The 24,234-nt window shown below is 39.1% G+C and overlaps 2 protein-coding genes across 4 annotated transcripts; one reads left to right on the top strand and one right to left on the bottom strand.

Annotated features, from left to right (window-relative positions):
- Nucleotides 1-305: 305 nt before the first annotated feature.
- LOC102719321 (enoyl-[acyl-carrier-protein] reductase [NADH] 2, chloroplastic) lies at nt 306-4,840 on the bottom strand. Of its 2 annotated transcripts, none has more exons than XM_006660421.2 (13): nt 4,765-4,840; nt 3,773-4,022; nt 3,033-3,142; nt 2,906-2,961; nt 2,744-2,828; nt 2,629-2,676; nt 2,401-2,475; nt 2,201-2,312; nt 1,652-1,703; nt 1,525-1,576; nt 1,366-1,423; nt 918-1,016; nt 306-830 (listed from the first exon to the last, which is right to left on the bottom strand). In XM_006660421.2, exons 2-13 carry the CDS (start codon nt 4,017-4,019, stop codon nt 700-702), a joined length of 1,125 nt encoding a protein of 374 aa, XP_006660484.1. In that variant the 5' UTR covers nt 4,020-4,022; nt 4,765-4,840; the 3' UTR covers nt 306-699. The 2 variants fall into 2 exon arrangements, with proteins under 2 accessions (XP_006660484.1, XP_015696465.1); XM_015840979.2 differs by lacking the exon at nt 4,765-4,840 and adding an exon at nt 4,428-4,470.
- A 4,623-nt stretch (nt 4,841-9,463) lies between these two features.
- On the top strand, nt 9,464-23,819 carry LOC102718674 (poly [ADP-ribose] polymerase tankyrase-2-like). 2 transcript variants are annotated; one of them, XM_015840760.2, is made up of 11 exons: nt 9,464-9,802; nt 9,895-10,071; nt 11,233-11,367; nt 12,432-12,571; nt 15,165-15,251; nt 15,455-15,577; nt 20,333-20,485; nt 20,594-20,695; nt 21,095-21,265; nt 21,344-21,423; nt 23,552-23,819. In XM_015840760.2, the coding sequence occupies exons 1-11, from the start codon at nt 9,586-9,588 to the stop codon at nt 23,580-23,582; spliced, it is 1,416 nt and encodes a 471-aa protein (XP_015696246.1). In that variant the 5' UTR covers nt 9,464-9,585; the 3' UTR covers nt 23,583-23,819. The 2 variants fall into 2 exon arrangements, with proteins under 2 accessions (XP_015696246.1, XP_015696247.1); XM_015840761.2 differs by having other exon boundaries at nt 23,488-23,818.
- Nucleotides 23,820-24,234: the final 415 nt, after the last annotated feature.

Raw genomic sequence — 24,234 nt, 5'->3', positions numbered from 1 at the left:
CTACTACACATATCTGACACACCTGCTATCCTTCGTACTTCAACACAGCCTAAAACCACCACATACACCATTTCCACTGCACCAGAACGGCACGAACCCACACCATGTAGCAAATCACCTGTAGACCACGACCATCAAACCATACACATACAAAACAACGACGATGTGTCAACAACCCATATATGCACGCTTGCTCCACTCGCCGTGAAAAAGTAAGGCGCCTCACACAGCGCACGACAAAAAAAGCCAAGGACCTCGCGCCGAGAGAGGGCTCGAAACAGATGTCCCTAAGAAGCCATAGGGCGATGTGGATAGCGTGATAAACGGCCACGCTCCACTCAAAACGTTGTGGAGGCACCAATCGAGGGCAGGTTTTAATTTAACCGATAGGCAAATCAAGACTTGTGAGAGAAATCACAGTAAAAAAAATGACTAGAACTGGAATTTCTTGTTTCTTTTGCTTTCACGTTTCTCCTTTCTCCGATCCTAGGACTAACATAAAACAGACCAACAAACTGTACTCCTACAGTGCTATTCCTGATTACCAGCATAGTCCGAAATGGGGGAAAAACCTCAACTTTCTCGAAAGTTGCATATTCAGACCATCATCCTTTCCTCAAATTCATACCAGTATCTGGTTTTCAACTTCAATTGGGCCCTGAAGCGCTCATCTGCTACCAAACTGAACCATCCAGGAGATTATGTGGATAGGGTAGGGCTGTCAAGTGCAAGCCCCATTGTATTGAGTCCATTGTCAACATAGATTGTTGATCCAGTGATCGCAGATGCCAACGGTGATGCCAAGAATGCTGCTGTGTTCCCCACTTCATCTGTTGAACATGTAATGCTTTGTAAGTAATTTGGGGGGACAAAGAGGAATATCTCAGTGGAGGTAAGGGAAAGAAGGTGATTTCGACCTGCCAAGAGTTCCTTCTGCAACGGTGCATTTCCGTATGAGTACTCTATCATCTTCTCAATGAATCCAATCGCTTTCGCTGCCCGACTTCCCAATGGACCTAGAGAAACATGATATATGCACATAACGATGAATATATAGGTTGCAAAGTAATTTGGGACATATGTTTCATAAGAAGGTAATTTAGTATATACGTTCTAAAAAAGTAATTTAGGATACATGCCCTGAAAACCCATAAATTGGATAATGAAATAACACATAGGGGTCAAGCATGGGCAAAGTGATATTAAGGAGTACTTAGCAGTGATGCAATTGGTGCACATACGAAAGGATTGTACAAATATGCGATTAAACTTATTTGCTGACTGAAATGTTGGCACACAAATGATGAATTTCTAGAGAAACCTCATGGATCTGAAAAGAAACTTTAATTAATTCCTTTAAGATACCTGCTGATATGGTATTCACTCTGATCTTGCCTTTTCGACCTGCTTCGTAAGCAAGAACCTGCAAAAACAAAAGAATGGACATAAGTAAAATACCTGAAGAACCCAGCATTATTTGGCATCTTAATACAAGATATGAAGACTTCATAGAAAAGTTCATACTCTTGTATCACTCTCAAGTGCTGCTTTTGCGGAGCTCATGCCACCACCATATCTACAAAGCAATAAAAACAAATCGTAAGTAGTAATACCCAAAATTTAAAAGTTATAACATTGGAAGAGTATTTACCCAGGAATTGTCCTCTCGGAAGCTATGTAGGTCAAGGATATAGTAGCACCTCCTGCAAATCAGTGAGATGTACCATGAGGCAGTGCTGAAATGGCAATGAACTAGAACAACTAGCTTCTGTACTAAATAAATATTACAAAAAAAATCTAGTAAACAGGAGAAAGGTTCAGCAAACATAGGGCTAGTCCAATTGGCGGTCACAATTTCCATATGTAAGAACATGTCAAATAAGTTATTAGCCAAGAGTGCCAAGCTTAGTGTGGCTCAACATTGGTTACATACTGCTGCAGTATGCTGATATTTTTTTTTCCATCTGATGATTTAAGGATTTCTAGTTTCTTCATAATGTTTTGGATAGAGCCCAGGTCCAACACTCACTTGCACACTAACGTGTTGTCATTAAATAAGCACTACCGTACAAAACTACTAGTAGCATGAATAACTGATCAAATAACTTGAGAAAGTAGCATTGTTTTAAAAAGAAAAATTCCACCCAAATAGAAAACAGAACATAATAACAGTTACAGAGTAGCAAGGATTGTTCGATACCTGGATTCATTATAGGAAGAAAGTGCTGAAGTAAAGAGATAAAAGAGTAACTAGATGCTGAAACCGCAGCAAGATACCCTTTTCTTGATGTTTCCAGCAAAGGGTTTTTTACCTTGAGCAGAAAATAAGAAATATCAGATGCTAGCGATGACGAGGATAATCATATGATGAGAATGAGATAGATAAAGATAGTGCCACACCTCAGGACCATTCGCAAGAGAGTGTACGAGGATGTCAATGGTACCAAAGTCATTCTTCACAGTTTCAGCAACTTCCTATGAAATAAAGACAGATCAGGCCTCGGATTGGAAAGACTGTACAAAGTAGTAATCATCATATTTCAGAAGTACCATGCAAGTTAGTAATCCTCACATTTCAGAAGTATCTATTTCCAAGTAATAGGAAGAAACAGGCATATTGCAGCTTACCTTAACAGTCCAGTTTGAAGATCCAGCATACCTTTTGTTTGCTTTAACCTACACCAGAGGAATGGTTCAGAACACAGAACAGGAGTTCATACGGGGAAAAAATGACGAACATTACATCATCAGGAACATCCTCAGGGGAGTCAAAAACTGCATCCAATGGGTATACTTTTGTAATCTCCATAAGAGATCCATCAGGCAGCCTGCAAAAAAGCTAGTCAGACACCATACAAATGATAACCGTTCTAGCATGGAACTGCAAGTACAATTAAGAACGCACTTTCGTGATTCATCAAACTTCCCACGTCTCAAGCTTGTTTCGAATATGTTCAATGCCTGAAATGAGAATGAGAGTGTTTTCACCAGAATATTTACAATGATACACTTCATGAATGAAATCAACTTACAGGCACCCATGTACCAACAAGAATCTCAGCACCAGCTGCAGCAAGAGATTTTGCTATCGCCCATCCATAGCCATTATCATCAGCAACTCCAGCAATAAATGCTCTTTTACCTGTAAAACATTACAACAAGTTCGAGACTTTATAATTGAATATCCTTTGAGTTATGTTATGTTAGATTATATTATACATTCCTTCTGTTATAACAGGTTAGTAGCAATTTTTATGCGTGTGAAGGCCCAATGTGTAACTCAAATCTAGAATTGCAATGCCAAAAAAACTTTACCATGATTACTCCTGATTAATTTACATTGTAATTAATAACAGGCTTAACAACTCAATGATGCATGAAGCTAGCCTGCTTGGGTGTTTTGTGGTGTCATTTGACACAATGAATTTTTGTGAACTCTATTAGAAATTGTATTTTTCTACTATATATTTGTAGCATGATCCTATAAAGTAATAGAGGTGACACCATTGATTTCTGACTCTAGCTCCGCATACATCTTAGAAGCCTTGTGGGATCAAGGTATTGAGGAAAATGTGAGATAGCTGCATCCACATTAGAATAATAAATACAACACTAACAAAGTCTGGTGGCTACTAAAATGTTTTAAGCTGTGATTACTGGTGAAAATAAACACCACTGAAAATCTTACCCGGATATTATAGCTCCAAATCGAGTTAAAGAATTGATTTTTTTTTGTTGATTTTTTATTCAGAGGCATCTGAGTACAGCTTACCTCTGAGATCAATGGGAAGCCCCTGGGCACTACTCTGTGACATTGCCCTCACAGCAAACCTTTTTTGGTGTAGAGAAAGAAACGGCCCTGCTGATGCTGTGTTTCTGCAGCTTGCAAAGCCACTTTGGGTACTAAGCGCCCTTGAAAACGAAGGAAGTGATGCTCTTGAACCTAGCAAGCGTTGGCAAGCTGGGATGCAAGGGCGCGCCACAGCCATCTGCAAGCCAGCAGTCACTGATGCACCCATCGTCTGTCATGTATAAGAAACGTCAGACTGCAATGAGAATTCAGTTCCAGAGAACTTTTACTGCTACAACCAAGTTCGACAGAACAACTAAACCGGAAGTTCTTAAGTTCACAGTAAATCATACATAGCTTAAGGGGCTCATCTTTTAGCTTTTGTTCCTGCTTATAAGCCAAATTTGAATTTTTCAACTTTAAATTTAGATTTGATTTTTAGTTTTTTCATCGCAGTTTATTTACATTTAGATCACTAATTTTTTATTCATAAATTATTTTTCGTTCGTAGATATATCGTTTGACTTTTTTCAGTAAAAAAAACTAAGAGATGACCCTGCAAGTTATCGAAAATTCAGTTGCATCGTGCGCAGGATGTCCTAGAAAATCAGAAATAAAACCGAAATTCAAGCCTCACCTTCAGAGCAGAGCAACGGCATTAACAAGCCCATGGCATCGCAGCGTGGTTTCTCATTTTTATCAAAAGCCCACCCCCGCATAAGCCGGGGAAATGGCGTGCGAGGCAATCAGAGCCAGAAAAGATAATTAAAAAAATAGAGTATTCATTCGAATCCCACAACTACACCCGCCGCCAGCGGGTCCGGGGTTCTCCGCAAAGGGAGAAAAAAAAACCTGACCTCGTCGCTAGCGCGGAAAGGTGACGGCGGCGGAGCGGAGTAGAAAGGGAGAGAGAGAGAGAGAGAGGGAGGGAGGGGCAATGCGGCCGCAGGGAGACGAGGCGGAGAGGTCGTTACCTCGCTCGCTGGGATTGGGGGAGAGGAGGGACGCAGCGGCACCGGCGCGCGGGGCGGGATCCAAATCTCTCTTCGCTCTCTCTGGAGGAAGAGGAGGCCACGAGATGATGGGGGTTTTGGGTTTGGTTGGACGAGCGATGGAGACGGACGGACGGCTGCCAGGTGGGACCACGGGGCAGAACGTTTCCCGGCTGCACTTTTTTTTGGGGGGGTTTTGAAGGTGATGGCACAAACTTAATAAATTTTTTGAAGAAATATTTTTTAATAGAAAATCGTAAAATTAGAGTCGGTCGGCTGGAAATCGCCAAAATAGAGGCATGTCAACATCCCCGGTAGACAAGGAACCTGTCCACGTCCCCCGGTCGACATGGCCACGTGGGCAGTGCCCTGTCGATAGGAGTGCCCTGTCGAACTTTGTTAGTTCGATAGGTGCTGCCCTTTTTTTATTTGTATATTATTTATTTCTTGCTATTTTAGTAATATGTAAAATATTATTGTAGTATTTATTTATTTTCTTGTATATTTGTGAAATATTAATGTACTATCTCTGTCTCGAAATAATATTATTTTTTGATTTATGTGTCGAAAGTTTGACCATTCGTTTTATTTAAAAAAATTATAAAAAACTTAAAAGATATAGTTTTTCGATTAGTCGAAGAAAAATATAAGGAAAAAAAGGAAAGATTTAGTTTTTGAATCGGACAACTCTAGGAGAAAAAATCAGAAAAGAATGGCCATCCGTGTATCACAGCCCAAGGTCACTAATTAATCTCCCCCAATTAATTAATCTACTAGCTACATTGACCGACCGATCCTACCAAACACCCAGCTTAATTATTTTAGACAAAATAAGTTCCCAAAATAAGATATGCGAACGACGCAATCCTAAACTAAACTAGGCCATGTTTAGTTCCCAAATCAAGCCATCACGTCAAATATTTGAATATTAAATGTATGCAAAAATATCAATTACACAAATTGCGTGTAAATTGCGAGACAAATCTTTTAAGCCTTACTAAGAAAAAAATATGCGTGACTACTTTTTTAAGTTTTTGTACAATTTTTTTAAATAAAATGAATAGTCAAACTTTTGAATCGAAAAATGATGTTATTTCGGAACAGAGGTATTACATTAAAATTTCACAAATATACAAGCAAATAAATAAATACTACAATAACATTTTACATATTTATTATATATATAAAGTAACAGGAAAAGGAGCCTCTACGTTGTCTCTCATGGGCTAAAAATTCTGAGATTAATCGAAGGAAAATATGAGAAAAAAAAGAAAATATATAGTTTTTGAATCGGACAACTCTAGGAGAAAAAAACAGAGCACAGCCCAAGGTCACTAATTAATCTCCCCCAATTAATAAATAATATATAAATAAAAAAAAGGGCAGCACCTGTCAGGGCACTGCCTACGTGGCCGTGTCGAGGGGGGATGTTGATAGGCCTCTATTTTGGCGATTTCCAGTCGACGGACTACAATTTTACGATTTTCCATTAAAAGAATAATATTTCTCCAAAAAATTCCAAACTTAATGGTAGGGCCACGTACGGCCCTCTAAGTTAACTTAATCCCTTTGTTTTATAGGCAAACGGCTAAACGGTATTTTTTAAAAAAAGTTTTCTATATAAAAGTTGTTTTAGAAAATTATATTAATCTATTTTATATTTTTTTTAATAATTAATCAATCATGTACTAATTTATTATTACGTTTTCCGCATCGGATAAGTTAACTTACACCCCCCTCGCCAAACGCATCCTAGGTTTCAACCACGTCTGTTGGCTTTTGATTATATTATAAGCTAAATTTTAAATCTTAAATCTTAAATCTTAAATCTTAAATTTATGATTGATTTTAAGATTTTTTAATCAAAATTTATTTTTTCAACTTTGGATTTTATACATGTATAATTTTTTATTCACAAATTATTTTTCGTTTTGCAAATATGTCGTTTGGCTAAAAAGCTAAACAATCACCCATTTGAGAGTACTCCATTGTTTTTGGTTTGGAAGAATTTGAAGTTTTGGCATGTGATGAAAGTGTATTTTCTAGATCATACTCCATAAAATACTTTGTTTCTTACATGCCAAAAACACTAATATTTTAAAAAATGATTCCATATATAGAAGCTTGGAGTTACTAATGTCTCATGAGTGAGAGTGGTCGGTTTTCTTTGAAACTTACTATAAGCATGTTTGGTACGGCTTCAAACTTCAACTCCTAACTCCAAAAACTTCTTACTACAGTGTGAGCTAGCTCATGTGGGAACAAGAAAACAACTCAAAATGTTTGTCTAGCTTGATCAGCTCTAGAACTTCTAAAAGAGAGAATAAGAATATGTTGGCAATAATACCCTTGTGGTTTCAGGGGTAGGTGATTGGCAGTTTCACGTAATTAGATCAATAAATTAGAGGACAATGGATCTTTTGTGGAGTAGAAATGTGAAGTAACACATGTAGTTCATTTTTTTAATAGCATCTCTGCTAACTCTGCTTTAAAAAATATGGAAACTATATAGTTTGTCTTAGCGCTGGCTCTAAATAAGTTGGAGTTGGGAACTACAGTAGGATAAACATGGCCTATAAAAGTAGGTTTCCATAACACACGCACACTTAACGATATGTACACACATATACATAAAATTACCACTGTGATATCCAAAGACCGAAGCTCAATTGATGCATACTTAGAATATGTAGAAAATTATGCAATAGCTACAAAAATGCAATCCCAATATAACAACGCATAATTATTATCATTCTTAAACATATTACTACCTCCGTTTCATGATGTAAGATTTTCTAGCGAATCCTAAATTCATATAGATATCAATGAATTTAGACATATATATAAACAATATACATTGATTAATAGATAAATCTAAGCATAACTAAAACATCTTACATTATGAAACGGAGAGAGTACTATGTAAATATAAGGCAATCCTGTGAGGTTAATTTTCATCAATAATGGGAAATAGTTTTAAAAAGAAGTGAGAAAATGAATAAATTAATTCATCATGGTATTTAGTAGCATCTCCAACAATAAACCCCCAATTCAGAGACCCTAAATAGGGCATAGTGTTGCCCCAATTTCCAAGCACCTAAATTATGCCTTTAACTATGACAGTTGTCAATCCAAACCCACTTTCTATTATGACTTGTAGGATCCCCTTGTCAGTGGCTCGGCCTGCTCTTCTTACTTTTCTACTTCTTTTCATTTCTTATCATCACCACTCTCTTGAATCTACGAGGGGCAAACCATAGTGGTGGTGAAGTTGGATAAAAGGGATCAAACAGAGAGACGGGCTACTTGGGAGGATGTGTATGGAACAAGTTGGGGAGGATGATTGTGGGTTTGGAGGGTGCTTGGTAGGGAGGCAACTCAAGGCAAGGGTAGGAATATAAAAAAAAACTCATGCCTCACAAGTAGCTCGAGCTTGGCTCATCCTAGGTTCAGTTCGAGCTCAGCTCGAGCCCTGAATGAATTGAGTTCGAGCTCAAGCCTAAGCGTGTAACCTTTGTCGAGATGATATTGGGCATACATATCTTGTATTGTTTATTAACCTTGTTTATTGATAAACTAATTGATAACCCTAGGCATGGGTTTGTTCTCCTCATGCTCCTCGAGCGCAGCTTTTGGCCACAACCTACCCCAGTTATCCACTTTGCGGAGTGACAGGGGTGTATAAGCATGTTCAAGGCCGACCTGACCCAGAAAAGCCTGAGCTCGGCCCAACCTGACCATGCATTTGGGTCAGGTCCAGATATGGATATTGAAGCTCAAAAGCTCACCAACCCCGAGAATGCCTAGGTCAAGCCAAGCTCGGGCTTTATTTTTTCGTGAAATGCTGGGCTCGAACCTGGGTTTCTAGCTGGACTTTTTTTAGGCCTAGCCCAAAGCCTGGGCCTGCCTGGAGCTTGAACATGCCTAAGGGTGGGCGATCAGGCATGGAAGCAACGATGTTGGGGGTAGGTGTGGGAATCTCTTCGAACTTATGGTGGTTGGAGGAAGAGGGAGTGAGGAAGGGTCGAAAGAGGTGACTGGAGGGACATACCAGATTACATAAGAGTCTCACTATATTTTGTTGTTCTTTGCCGAGAAAGACTTACACATGGGTCCGACTATTTTTAATTATCTATTTATTTTCTTGTCCGTAATGCCACGTGAGCACCACATATTCTTCACATCATATTAAACTTGATCGACATGCCACACAGACACTTGTTTTGTTAGCTAAAATAATCTTTGTATCTAATTTTACGGTTGATGGACCAGAATCACATTTGTGGAATAGTCTAGATCCGTGTTTGGCCACCCCACTAAGTTATCTAACCCGCTCATTTTCCGTGCGTACGCTTCCGAACCGCTAAACGGCGTATTTTTTATGAAAATTTTTTATAGAAAAGTTGTTTTTAAAAATCATATTAATCTATTTTGTATTTTTTAATAGTTAATAATTAACTAATCATATATTAATACTATGTTATTCATGCCGGGTAACTAACCCCTTCCCCCTCCTACCGAACGCACCCTAGCCTAGGAAGTCAAAATGGACTTTTTCCTCGAATCAAAACCAACTATGGGCCGAGACAAAAGTTGGGCCGGCCAAGCTGGGCCTCAGAACCATCCAGGCATGTAGCCTGGTACCTATCCCTACCACATAGCGTAGTAGGGGATACGGAACGGAAGCAGAAGCGCACAGGTTCCCGCCCTTCACCATTTTTCTCCGTTCCCCCCTCTCCCCCAAAACCCTAGCCTTCTCGAAGCTTCCGCACGCATCCCTAGAGGTGGTCGCCGGCGCTCTCCATGGCCTCCTCCTCCTCCGGCGGCGGCCCCCGACCCTCCTCGCGGCCTCCGGCATTGGCGATCTGCAAGGTGTCCTACTCCGTCGCTTCCCGCCCACTCTCCTCGATGAGGCGGCCGTTCACGGAAGGCCTGGCGCCGCCTCCTTCCCAGTTCCCCGACTCCCCCGCAGATCGTATCCTCTCCGCCGCGACGAAGGGCGACGTCCCCGGCCTCAGGAGTAAGGATCCTCGCGGGCGCAAGTGGGATCCGGTTTTTGGTGAATGTGTGGGTGGTGGGGATGGATAATTTTTTGGGGTGTTGGATGTGCAGAGCTTGTCAAGCGGCTGCGGGCGGGTGGGAAGATCGCAGAGGAGGAGGTGGCGGCGGTCTGTGACCCTTTGATGCGTCGCGGGCCGCTCCACATGGCGGCCTTGGCTGGGAGGCTGGAGATGTGCAAGTTTCTCATCAAGGATCTCCGATTCGACGTCAACGTGGTTGATTTGGATGGTAATGAAATTTTCACTAGTACCATTCTGTTCGGCTATTGCTAGTTTGGTGTGTTTCTGCTGCTGCGTTCTGCAACCGTGTGATGCCTGTGGTGCTGGGATGGATTTTAAGCTGTAGACTGTAGTATCCAAAACCTGTGCTCCATTTTGTGCAACATTTGGTTTGTCGATGATAGAGGCTGGACATGTAAATTTTTTCATTATCTGAAAAAATATAGGTTTGCTGATGTCATATGGGTCATAAAATGCTACGGTACTGGTCTGTTCGCTTATGCATATGCTTATGAGCAAAAATTTAAATTTTCAATCTTAAATTTGGAGTTGATTTTGAGGTTTTTTTTACCGAAGTTTATTTTCCAGTTTTGACTTTAATATCGCTATGAATACATATATAAAATTTTTATTCATATTTTTTTTCGTTTGCAAATATGTCATTTGACTTTTTCCATGAAACACCCAAACAATCACCCCCATATTAAGCTGTTCTGTTTTTTAAGGTGAGCATTTTTGGAAGCTGGCTGTGGTGACTCATGAGAGTCACTGCAAAATCTTTGTGCAGGAGCTGAGCAAATGCGGTAGTTGTGGCAACTGACCCTGTGTTCCCCTTGCCCCCTGTGATTAATTTCCACTCAGTTGTACATCCTGCAAATGCTGCTGAAGGATGAACATCTCTTTTTTATTTGTAGAGGGAAAAGGCCACCATTACCATTAAAAATTAAAACTAGTGAGATGTGTTTGATTATGCCTTCTCTTTTCAGAATAAAGCTGAGAGGTCCTTTTGTTTACGTGAAAAAAATGTTTTGCAAATAGTTGCAGGTTGATTGATGGATCTGTAAAAGATGAGTTCTGAATGTTATCATGCTTCTTAAGCATCATTGTTCTCTCTCCCCACTTTCTAGAATAAGTTTTAAATGAGCAAAAAAATCTCGCATTCTTAATTTCTTAAAAAATTCAGATTAATACCCACACTCTGAACTTTCACATATGGCTTATTTAATACTTAAAATTGATAAATGCGTACTCTCACTCTCCTATTAGTTCCTAACGCTCACTTGGACAGTGTGCTAGTTTGTTCAGAAGCCAGAAGCAAGAACCACGGAATATTTTGATGAAGCTTTTGCATATTTTGATGAAGCTTTTGCATTTGTTATTTTTTTTCTAGGTGCAACACCTCTGCATTTTGCAATACAAGGTTATGGATTTATAGCCATTGTACGGCTTCTTCTTGATCGTGGTGCTGATCTAAATAAAGCAGATCGCTATGGGCATACTCCACTTCATGCTGCAATAAATGGAGGTTCTCTTTCACCCATCATTTCTGTTATTCTGTCCTTTGGATTCTTAGCTGTTCGTAAGGATTTGTTTTGGCTTACTGTTCCATATCTTTTTTGTGTTTCTCCCTCTATCCCAGAATATAAGGATTTTTAGAGCTGGGCTTGGGTATTAATAAAGTTGGTAAAATCAAATGGGGGATGATTAGTTGAGAAGAGGAAGTAGGTAAAAAACTTTAGGGGTGGAAGCCTGTGATTGGTTGAAAAGAGAAAGCAGATGTAAAAGTTATATTTGGGACCAATTTTGTATGATAAGTGGTTGTTATATTTTGTTGTAGAAAATGCATGTACACCACTACATTAAAAGTGCGCTATCTTAAATTTAACTGTAAACAGTTCTGTAATTTCTAGCCTTTGATTTGAGCTCTTCTGTATGCTTTGTTTGCACATTGTAGTTTCTTAGTGAGTTAAATTGGCAAGAGAAATGTTCTAGTCATGGTTCAAGTTGGGAGCTCATATGGTTTCATCAATCTTGGAGCCAATAGAAACAGTTGTACTATAATTGGTTCATTCTCTGGATATCTATTCAAAAAAAGTTATGAACATTCGATGCCTATAAACCTCATGTTTCGTATTGAAAGAGATACACACTAAGCATGATCCAGAGTTGGACTAGGTAATACCTATGCGTGGACGCTAGATGAGCATTAGTGGAGGCATGATAAATGAAGCTCATGACTCTGCATCCACTGTTGAAGGCCAAACCTTTTCTCTTTTCCATGCAATAATTGTTTGATTGAGCTTGTTTTGATAGGGCTGGCAAACAAATCTTGCGTTGTATTTCCTACACAACATCTTTGTTCCTCAGCTTCTGGAAATCATTTTTTGAGCCCTTCATTTTACCCATTTTGCTTGCTGCATTGCATCTTTTGCATATATTTTGGATTGCAAGTTTACAGAAATACCTTATATATCTATTTTTAACCATATCAATCTCTTGACCATGGTTGGGTTTTTATTGATGAAAGACATTTCATTTTGATGTATCCTTGGTGGTGATGTTTTGAGCATATTCATGCATTTCGTCCAGATATGTATGAAATAACAGAGTTATTGTTATCAAGAGGAGCATATGTTGACCCTATATGTGAAAAAGGGGCACCACTACACATTGCTGCTAAAGATGGAAATGCAAGAATGATGGAGCTGTTGTTGCAGCATCAGGCAGATGTAATGATATTGTTCTCTCCAGCTTTAATTTGCTCTTTTTCATTAGTGAAGACTGTTCATTTTAATCAATTCACAATAACTGAGCTAAAAGTTGTGGCTGGATGAATTCGGTAGGGCATCGAAATACTTTTCTGTCTTTTTTACTGAAGTCCTTTCCAAACCTGATCAAATGCCTGGTACAGAAAGTGTAGTTTAAATGCTATTTTTACTTCTTTACTGGCCGAGCTTGAGTTATTGTTTATTAACTGGCTCAAATCTCTTTAAGTTCTTTTTTTATTTAATCATTCATATGCCATTTCTCTGCTCCTCTGCTTAAAATTAATAAAATTATCAATGGCTATGTGCCAAGTGATAACATTGTATCCCCCTCTGCCCAAAACATTGCTGCCTTTAGCATTCAAAATTTGTCCGAAATATGGCTACCTCTCCACCTACTCCCTCATCTCAACAAATCACAATCATATCTCATTTAATTTCTTCACCTACTTTCTCATCTCAACCAATCACAACCATCCCCCATTTATTTCCACCTACTTCCTTATTTTACATGCAAAACCTCAAAGGTATCTATATGGGGACATAGGGAGTAAACTATAGTTTTCTTGCATCTCTATCGTAAGGTATGGCATAGCAGGAACAAGTGCTAGTTTAGTCCAATTTCTAATGCGCGATGGCTGATGGGGCTTGCAATCTTCTCCCTGTTTCAGTTGAGTTTATGCAGACTTATGATGGTTGACTAACAGTCAACCATCATAACTTGCATCTGCACTAGCAGTCCTGTATAGATTAAAGTGTAACTAATGAATAAATGCATCTACACTTTCAACAGATGTATATTTTAGAAATTTACCCATTTAATTTTATAATTTCATTTTGAAATTGTATCAATTCTATCTTCTCTTAAAAAAATATTCTTGCTACATGCTAAAAAGGAAAAAGGGTCACATTAGGTTTTAAAATTGTATTAATTGTTGCATCATAGACTATTTATATTATATCTTGTGATGCATATTCCTATGGATGATTTTATTATGATTGTTTTGATCTATTTGGCCTATATTAATGTATTATGTACATCACTATGAAAAAAATTGCATGGTTTGTTCTAAATATTTTTGGCTATTAATCAGGTTGCTGTTTTTTTGAATTGAAAAAAACATATTTGAACATTTGTCCGGTAAAACAAGGTTGCAGGGGTACTGGTATTTTGAGGAAACTGGTATTCAAAATTTTGTTACAGACAAATTCATTGCCATTATTTTAATCTAGTTGATCATACGCTTTTATATATACTTGTTTCTCACCTTAAATTTATTCCTGCATTCCTGGCAGTGTTGATTTGTGATAACATCTTTAAAAATCATATAGAAGTGCTCAAACACTATATTGATAGTCTTTTTTTTTGAGGAGAATCTGATCGTCTATTTTCTTTACTAACAATTGCGTATGTAGTACATTTTAGTTTCTCAGTGTGCATCTAATCCTTGTTCTCAGCATTTTGGATTCTAGTATGTACCTTTCAAATTTAATTGAAGTGGTCAAACCTTACTTTTGAGTAATTTGCTCTCTAAGCCATGTTTTATTACCACTATTATAGTTTGACGAGGGTGAACCATCCATTTTCACTTTGGACCCTGTTATCTTCATAGACGGTTTCAATTTGGAACTGTTGCTCTGGCTCTTAGCTTGAGCTTGGCCTATGTTGCCAGGCTTGACCTCGCCATCCACTGGTGATGGCCTTGACCTCGACATTCTGGCACTGCTCTTCATGCTCAAGCTTAATGTCAACCTCCCATACCTGGAAAGTTAAGGGAGCAACTCACTTGTTCATCAGCAAAGAGCCTGTCTGCCAGTGCTGCTGATGTGGCAACGGCTGAACATTGACCAATGACCACCATTTTGGCAGTCCACCTGAGTATTCGGACCTGCCGAAACTGATGTCTTGTCTCCAAATTGCTACAACCAATGTCAGTGAGGGTGAGGTAGAGGAAATGAGGAACTTTTTCTTTTTCCTTTTTCATTTAGAGCTCAAGTGTGAGCCGGGGGGTAGGGAGAGCTCCAGCTCAAGCACATGGTGCAGGTGTTGGTGCTGGGCTGCTGATGGAGCTTGGGAATGAGCATGGCGTCAGCACTGGCTGCTCGATCTGCTCCCTGTTGGTTCCTCTAGTAGTGTGCAAGGAAGAGAGGAGAGATTGAGCTGGAGAAAAAACATGTCCAAAGCAAAAAATGATGTGCATATACCTGGTCCAAAGTGAAAATGTTGGTTTACCTTGGTCCAAGCTGCAAGAGCGGTAGAAATAGGTACTCCCTCCGATTTTTTTTAATTGATGCATTTGACTTTGGATTTACATTTGACCATTCGTCTTATTCAAAATTTTTGTCCAAATATGCAAAATTATAAATCATACTATAAGATGAAGGGTCAAATGTAGATCCAAAAGTCAGCTGCGTCAATTAAAGAAAACTGGAGGGAGTATATTATTTTGGATAATACTTTTCACTTTCTAATAATTGCATATGGCATAAGTTCTTTTATTAGTAGCCCTTATGTTAGTTTTTGTCTACATGTAATGTCTTTTTTCCTTTCCTCCAGCCTAACAGGGTTGTGCAATTATTCTGTACACCAATTATAGTGGCCATCTTCTCTTGTTCATTGAAATGTGTGGAGCTTCTTATCAAGGTGGGGTCTTTTATCTTCTTCCTTTTAATGCTTGCAGCTGCTAGTGTGGTACTCCCACCTTTCAATGGAACAGAACAATTTTGATTCCATTGTTCCTCAGATGAGCGATCACTTCATCCTTATAAAACTTGAAGCATTTCCGTTTTGAGTAATATTTTAGAAACACTATCTTCAATGTTCTGATTCTTGTTTCCATATTGCAGGCTGGTGCTGATGTCAATTCTGGTAAGCCTGTAACTCCATTATTAGCTGCTGCAAATGATGGCCTGGCAGACTGCATCAAGTGTTTGTTGGAAGCTGGCGCTGATGCAAATATTCCTGATGAAGTAAGTTTTATCCTTCTATTTTGCTTGTTCGTTGTCACCAGTGTTACCGGGACTCAGACTCAGGTGTTCGACATGGCAAAATCTAAAAAATAGGTTTCGAGGACTTGTCTAATATATATAAATTTTAATAAAAATGTTATATAGTATCAAATATTAACACATAGGATAGTTGATTAAACGCTGAAAATACTTGTAGTACTAGTATATATCATATAGTATGTGTCACAGGATCCTATTCTCCCCGCACACAGTGCTGTATTGGTTTCCTTGAAAGAAGAGAAAACAGGAAAGAGATCAATAAAGAAGAGAAAAGGTGCAAGTGCATGCTACAGTGGCACCATGTCTTCTCCCCTGAAGCAAAGGGCTCTGGAAAAGCTGCACAAGCTGCAACTTTCCACCTCTCCTAGACTTTTTCCTTTACTGTTTTTCACTCGCTGCAACTCTACTCTTCCCGCTCTCTCATTTGGACTCGCAGCACAGAGTTAGACATGAGTCTATCTGTGTCAGATACACACTGATGTGTGTCGACTTGGCCAAATTTTTTGGTCTTGCAAGTCCTGTTGTCACTCTTATTGAGCTTTTAACGTGCTTTATCATACAACCTCCATTTGCAATGTATTCATTTGTAGCAAAATGTTGTTTCAAAATTCAAGACTAGTGAGTTAATGAAAGGCATGGTTTTTGCATGTGTGTTTCAATGTGAATCACATTACTGCCGCTTAAATGCTACATGAGCTTGAGTAGTTTTACTATGTCCTTAAATAGTGGTTTGTATGCTCCAATGTTATATACTATTTTCTTGTCTTGGTCTATGCACGGGGTTAGCTTAGGCTATATTGTCAAAGGGTCGGGGCACATCCAAATATTTTCCTGTATTGTTCTATTGTAGTAATGAATCTCACATTTTTATGACAATTTTTCATCTTTTGGATTAATGATTTGTGAGAGAAACTTCTTGAGATATATATGGGTGATATGCTACTAAATTATAGAGTAAAATTCATAAAAACATAATTTTTTGGGTTTTGTTTTAGTAAACCCTACTAGATGGCTGTTTGAGAGAAGGTCTTTCACAGAACCCAGGTCCGTTAGTCTGCCGTGAGCACCTCTCTCTCCCCCTCTCTGCCTCAATCATCGTCTTCAAGCAGTGGGACCTCGCCATACTCTTTTCTTCTTCAGGCGAAATGCATCAACAACAGGAGTAAAGATGCCAAATTCATGCAAGTCTACCAACACCAAATCTGCTCATATGGGGCCACTCGGTAACTTGATTTTGCAAGTTCCCTGAGTTCTATTGTCTCTATTGAATCCATCCTCTTTGCCTTTACCATGCTATCATCTGCTTCCTGGCATCAGCTTCTAGTGCTACCTTCGTAGTGATTCCTAGCCATAACCGCCTCGCCTAGGAGCAAGATAAGCTCTAACCCAAGCTACACCTGTGAAAGCTGGTGCTGCTAGCAGGACACTCTTGTTGGGATGATGCAAAGCTCCTTCAGTGGTTCCTAGTGGAAACTCTACACATGATTGGATCATTTATCTCTCTGATCGTGGTTCAAGACGGCGCTAGGCGCTAGTTGGGTGTCTAGGTGGCACTTAGCGCCTAATGGTTGCCTATGTCAGACCAACTAACTAAATTTAGAAAATTAGCAAGCATATTATTAATGTCATGGGCATTGGGCCGACGGGTCAAGTCCCAAGGCCTGAGTGCTGGCCAGTACCGGTTGAGGGACGATAGTGTCTCCTGGTAGATGCTATAGTATCTCAGTTAGAGGGTCAGTTTTAGACTAGGTCCTTTCCTACCTCCATATAAGTGGTAATGTATTAGTCAATTGAGATTAAGCAATAAATCAAAATGAGTCTAATCTCCCTCTAGATATTCTTCTCCCTAGTCTAATTCCCCTCGTCCCTAGCAGTCGACACCCCTGACTATCCTCCTGGCGGTGGTTATCCTGTCATGGTCTCAGGTCCTGACAACTTGGTATTGGAGCCACTCACCATGGTTTCTGATGCCAATAAGGTTTGTCGTGTCACAATGAACCATCTTGGTTATCTGGTTACTGAGGAGGTTCTCTACCAGGTATTTGATGGTTATGGAGCAGAAAAGAAGATCCACATGCGCAGATGGAAACACGTGGAGATTCATTCCGTTTCAAACTCCAGTGGCCATTGAACCTAAGTAACACAAAACACGGGATGGTGTTGCTTTCCTTGTCCTAGGAACACCATCGTCCCGCCGAGGGAGTACAATGAACGACAATTGTTGTTGCATGGAGGCTGGGGAGCATCACCGCTATCACGCTGACAGAGAATTGGGGGGGGGGGGGGGGTGCACTGTCGTTACTCACCAAGGGTGGACGGGTGAGCATGCCGCTATCAAGGGAAGGGAGTGCTGTTGCCACTAAGGGAGGGGATTGCCGTCTCCATTGCGCCGTGATCGATTCTATTGATAGGGAGCGGGGATGAGACCATAAATATTGAGGGATTTGTCAACCATTGGCTCTTTTGTGTGCGGGTGATTCGATTTATCTAGTGGTTGTGCATACATGAGAGGATGATAAGTTTTTCCTTTTTCCTTGGTTGAGCCTATAAGATGAGTTGATTTGATGGTTGGAGGACTAATCTCCTAGTCCTCAAAGGAAGGCCTATAAAGGTTCCCTTGCTCGTGGTTGGGTTGGCTGGATGGGTTTTATTCAACGACATCCAAGTCTTGATATAGGAGTTCCATGGATATGGGGCGCGATGGCATATGGGCTGGCTGGGCCTTTAGGCTTGCAACCGGTTGTGGGCCTATATGCTCTCTAAAAGCTACAACTGACAGCAAGGGTATGCTGTGGCGAGCTACAGTAATTGTGAGTTTAATTTTTGACCATAATAATGCAACAAGCCGAGATGTAATTTATTTATGGGGTTGTTTAAGTATTGCTGCCCAAGGACGAGCTACTCAGGGGGGGTGTAGTGTCATGTTCATAGTCATTGGGCTGAGGGTGTCCCAAGACCTGATGCACCCTAGTACTCGATAGGCGATACCCTTTCCTCTTACACAAATATTCCTCTTACACAAATAGTAGCCTAGTTGGTTAGAGGGACTTCCCTTGTTCTATATAAGAGGTAATGTATCATCATTGAGTTTAAGCAATGAAATCAAAATTGGTCTAATCTCTCTCTTGATGTTCATGTATCCACTCTAATTCCCTCGCCCCTAGCAGCCAACACCATCCAGCTATCCTCTCGGTGGTGGTTATCCCATCCTGTTGGGTTGTGACACATATTACATAATAATTAGACTATAACTCTAAAATGGCAGCAAAACACCAACTAAGGTAGTTCAGTTGCCTAATTCACCATCTAATGCCTAATCACAGTGGCTAGACAGCGCCTAGCGTTGGTTTTTGAGAAGACTATCGCTGATGTTTTATTCAGTGATTCATTGTAGGATTTTATAGCCTCTTGCGTCAGGTCGTGGGAAGAAGATAAAGAGGTCGGAGAAGTTGACCAGGACGGCCCACTCGCCAATTTTAGCAGAATTAACGGAGCTGGTGTTTGATCAAATCATCCTCAAAACATGAGTTTTTGTATTAAACATGCTTTGAAACTTGGTGTTTTGTGAAATTACTCAATTATATATTTAGAAAACTGATCCTGTACTACCAAAACACCATCTACTCACTCTATCCCAAAATATAGACTATTAGAGTTGGGCACGGGTATTAAGGATAAAGGTAAAACAATATGAGAGATGGGTGTGATTGGTTGAGATGAAATAGGTTGAGAAATTCAATGGAAGATGGTAGATGGAAAGGTAGCTATATTTGGGGATGTAGTATATTGTTTTATTTTGTTTTAGGGCGAGTTCTTTTGGGCTGAAATACGATAAACCAATTTGCTCATGCAAAATGAGGCAAGTCATTAGTGCATAATTAATTATGTTTTAATTATTTCAACCATGAAAAATGAGTTTATTTGTGGTTTTAGAACAACTTTTCTATAGAAATTTATGCAAGCGTATAATTAATCATGCGGTAATGACTTACCTTGTTTTACGCGAGCAAATTGGTGCAGCTCATTTTGGCCCAAAAGAACTTGCCCTTAAACCATTAAACTCTGGTTGTTCCACCCAAACTGTATTCCACACACTTCTATTTTTTTTTTAATCTCATTTGGCTAGAGAAACATATATGGGATACCCTACTCACCACTATTCCCAATCCAGTGGGCGCTGCGTTTGGTGATACCCTACTCACCACTATTCTAAAGCTATTAAAAAATAAGTAAATAAAGGATCTGAAAGTGGTTCTCCTTTAAAACACATGCATCAGTTCCATTATCTGAAAATTTCCACGGGATAATAGGAATAGTAGTATTCATTGTCTATACTAGGCACATAATTGGTTTTCTATAACATTATCTACAACATTTCTAAAACTATTAAAAAAAATCAGCATTAGATCAAATGACGTAAATAAAGGAACTGAAAGTGGTTCTCCTTTAAAACACATGAATCAGTTCCATTATCTGAAAATTTCCACGGGATAATAGGAATATTAATATTCATCGTCTATACTTTGTCATGCTCTAGTACACTTGTACACTGAACGATCACATAATTCCTTGTCCTTTTCTGCCAATAGTACTATGCTCAGGATGTAATGCATTTGCCACACTTTTCTGTTAATCATAAGACCTACTGTTACTATTTCCTAAGCTCCCCTAAGTTCTGAGATTCTTTTTTTTCAAAATTAATATTCTTTTTAACAGATTGGTAGAATGCCAGTTGAAATCGCTGCAATCCAAGGATGGAAGGAATGCGTGGAGATTCTTTTCCCATTCACATCCCCTATAGCTAGATTTGCAGATTGGAACATTGGTGTGTTATTTCAACATGTACAGTTTGGGAGTCCAAAGACAAAGGTATGATAAAAAAATCCTTTTAATTGATATTATCTCCCATCGAAAGGATATTGTTGTTATTGCCATGCAATATATACTGTTTTGCTTTCAATTATTCATCTGAGTTAGGATCATGTGCGCCATGACAACAATGGATCATTTGCAAAAGTCGAAGGGGATGATGCATTCGAAGAAAAGAAGTACGCTGATGCATCAGCCCTCTATACTGCGGTAAATATTTGGGTCACATACATCTTCAATAGACTTAATCTGCGGTTTGCTTGCTGATGATGATTATGGGAAACCCAATATATTAGTGAAATGTTGTCATCATTATTTTAGTTTAATCATGTTAAAGTTCCCAAGAAAGCCATGATTTTTCCAATTAATGCATGCTTCTGAACTGGTTCCTGTAGTTATTGAACTCCAACGTGCTTTATTCTCAGTCCCAATTTTGTTGTCCATTGGATATCTTTTCATTCCAAATACAATTATTTTGGACCCAACATGTTATTTGGTGAATGTTTATATATCTTTTGAAGATAATTTTTTTCCATATATTCTGATTACTAGATAGTGTCATTTACGAGGTAACTTCATCATTGGCATATTATGATGCCACTGTTGCAGGCAATAGAGACTGACACTGCTGATTCAACCTTGTATGCAAAGAGGAGCCTCTGTGGGTTGCATTTGGGTGAAAGAAACAAGGCTTTGGAAGATGCTCGTACCTACAAAGAAATGGGAGCAGATTTCTCAAAATTCTGCTATGAGCAAGGAGCAGCTCTGATACTATTGAAGGTGAGCTGTAAAGGAAGTGCCAATGACAATTTGGTTTTCCATTGTTCGCTCGTCATGTACTGATATTTTTGTTTTTAGGACTATGGCCAAGCATGCAAGGCACTTATGTCTGGTTTGAAATTGGATTTTAGAGGCGACCAGATTAAAGAAGCTTCCAGGTATCCAGTTATTTATGATAAATCATCTATATATGATAATTTCCAATTGATAGTTATGCTGTTTCTCCAAAAGAAATAGAGAGTTTATACCGTGACGTATCAGAAAAAATATAATTTTTATTATGTCATGACTCACACGGTCACACAACATATGTTTATGCAAGAATTGGTGGTAGGATCCTCTAGTTTCATTCAGTTCTATTGAAAACTCTAGTTTCATTTCTTTGCTAAAGCACAATGGTTATTTTTGAAAGACACCTCTGAACCTTACGATCTTGATACTCGTGGCAGCTAATTAAATCGGTAATGTGCATGTATTGATTGTCTGTTTTTTCTTTCTGGTTTCACATAGTCCTAGCAAGATTATTAGGAAATTATCTAATCTGTTAATTTTGAAATGCTTTGGTCCCTATTTTCTTCTTGGATTCATGCTTTGTTTGGAATTCTGAAGATAATTTTTGTACACTGAATTTATACTGAATTCTTAAATGTTGAACCATGTTTTCGCTTGTACTGTACAACTCAAAGGGGCATTTTTAACATTTTGCATGCACACTCTCCCCTACTAATCAACACATTGTTACTTTAGTGGCCTCAATGATTCTGGTTTTTTTCACACTACTCAAAGGGTCATTATTAACATTTGCATGCACTCTCTCCTCTACTAAACAATGCGTTATTACTTTAAATGCTTCTGGCTTTTTGACATTATGATCCTTTTCAAATATTTATTTCATAAGCAGGCCCTTAGAAAAACTTAATCCAGGAATGAATCTTTTCTTAGCGCTAGAGTAATTGGCACTGAGGTCCAACGTCTTGGTGCCAATAACGCTAGTGACCCTTGTCAAGTGCAACCACATTCCCACTCTGGACCTTCTCTTTCCCCAGGGCGTCAAGCGTTGACGTGGACAGGGTCGATGCCAGAGGTTGTGTCGAGGGCCTATGTAGATAACTTATTTACTAATATGCCCTCATAAGGGTTAGAAAGTAAATATTTTATTTTACAAACAGGTCCTCAGTGCTAGTGTGTTTGGTGCGGAGGACCTTTTTATAAATAATTTTGTACAAATTGGTCCTTGCTACCAATCTCTTTGGGGTGCTGACCCCTTCATGTTAGGGCGACTGTGTTAGTGCTTGCACCGTTGGCGTCGTGTTAGACCTCGAACATATATTGGACTACGACGTTTGAGGATGTAGGGTTTGATCGATGCTAAGGTATATGTGAGATATTAGCAACGAGAACGACATGAGATGATTGGTAACAATCTTACTGCTGTTTATATGTATTTGGAAAGAACCACAATAAATATAAGACGGTAGTAAACTACTCTTTTAGCCTATCGAACTGCAATGTGGCAACAAAGTCAATGAGATTGAAGTCGATAGTTAGCAGCAAGGTAACTCCTTGGATATTGATTTGATGCTGCCTTTGTATTTATATCAACGGTATCCCCATCTCCAAGTAAGAAACAAAGACTTTAGATAATCTGACTGTAGGTTGGATCGTACCTAGATCAGGCTATTGATATTTCTTTTTTGGGGCACAATTCTCTTCCTTTATTGTATTATTTCCAAAGTGTTAGGGTTTCTATCCGAATTCAATATGGTGTGCACTATTTGCATGGACACATTACCATAGGGTATTCCATAGTTATAGCTATGACAACCTTGACACCAATACCAATGACGCTGGTGCTGAGAAAAGGATCCATTTGTAGAATAAGTTTTTTGAGAGGTCTATTTATGAAATACGTTTTCATAAAGGGCTAAAAATTTTAAAAAAATACAGCTCAATGTCCTACAATAATTAACTACAATTTTTACAACGTGTTCTAGGAAAGGCATGGAACTATATTTCCTAGAAAAAAGGATATGGAGCTATAATTTCCTATCGAGAATATCACAAAATCTGTTTCATGCCATTCAATTTTTCCTATTATTGAAGTTCGTTGCCATGCTCAATGATATTGTACTCCTTGGAATGGAAGTTTAATTATGTTGTTTTTCTTGCAGTTTTTTAGTTTGCCAACGATCCATTGGTTTAATTAAATGTTTTTCTACTAGGTTTGTCATGAATTGCAAGGAATTGTAGGTGACTGGTACTATTAACTTATCATCTAAGCTGCAGGATGGAGGAACCATTGAGGGAAAGTTGTTGATTAGTTACTGCGCTGACTATAGGATAGGACACTAATGACTTGTGAAGGCATCCACTGAAGCTGTGGGACCTTTTGTTGTATCCATGAAAGCTATGCGACGATATTTTGTTGTATCATGCAAACTGGCACATGTCTTTGTTTTGTGAAGAAAATTAAAATTGGCTACCACAGGCCCATACATTAGCTTGTGCGTTATGGGTTCCAAAATTTTTTTGTTTCAATCTAAACAAATGTGTTTTAAAATGGTTTTAGATCTCTTCATTTCATTTCTTTAAGTTTCTTCAGTGTTTCAGGAAGCAATTATTTTTTCTAGTTTTTTTTTGTTTAGGTGGATTCCTTATCGGCTAGCTTCGGCGAGTAGAAAAAGGACCACATGCCCCGATTGAGTAAAACGTATCGATGAGTGGATATTCTTTTTCTGAAATATACAAATTTCCACCTTTCTATAAGAATTTACATGATTCTGTTTAGTTTTCTTTGTAAATATACATATAACGCTGGCTGTGGGTGTGGTATTGCGATGGTACCGTGGCCCTGTGGTGCGACAACACGGTGTCGCGCAACGGTTTGAGCGGCACCGAGGCCCTGCGGAGCATCACCTCAGCTCGGTGCTGCAACCAACGTGCGGCATCGCCTGACATGTTTGTCACCC

The sequence above is a fragment of the Oryza brachyantha genome, chromosome 9 (assembly GCF_000231095.2).
Source record: "Oryza brachyantha chromosome 9, ObraRS2, whole genome shotgun sequence".
Taxonomy (NCBI): domain Eukaryota; kingdom Viridiplantae; phylum Streptophyta; class Magnoliopsida; order Poales; family Poaceae; genus Oryza; species Oryza brachyantha.
Note: the sequence above shows the minus strand (reverse complement) of the source record. Positions and strands in the feature narration are given on the sequence as shown.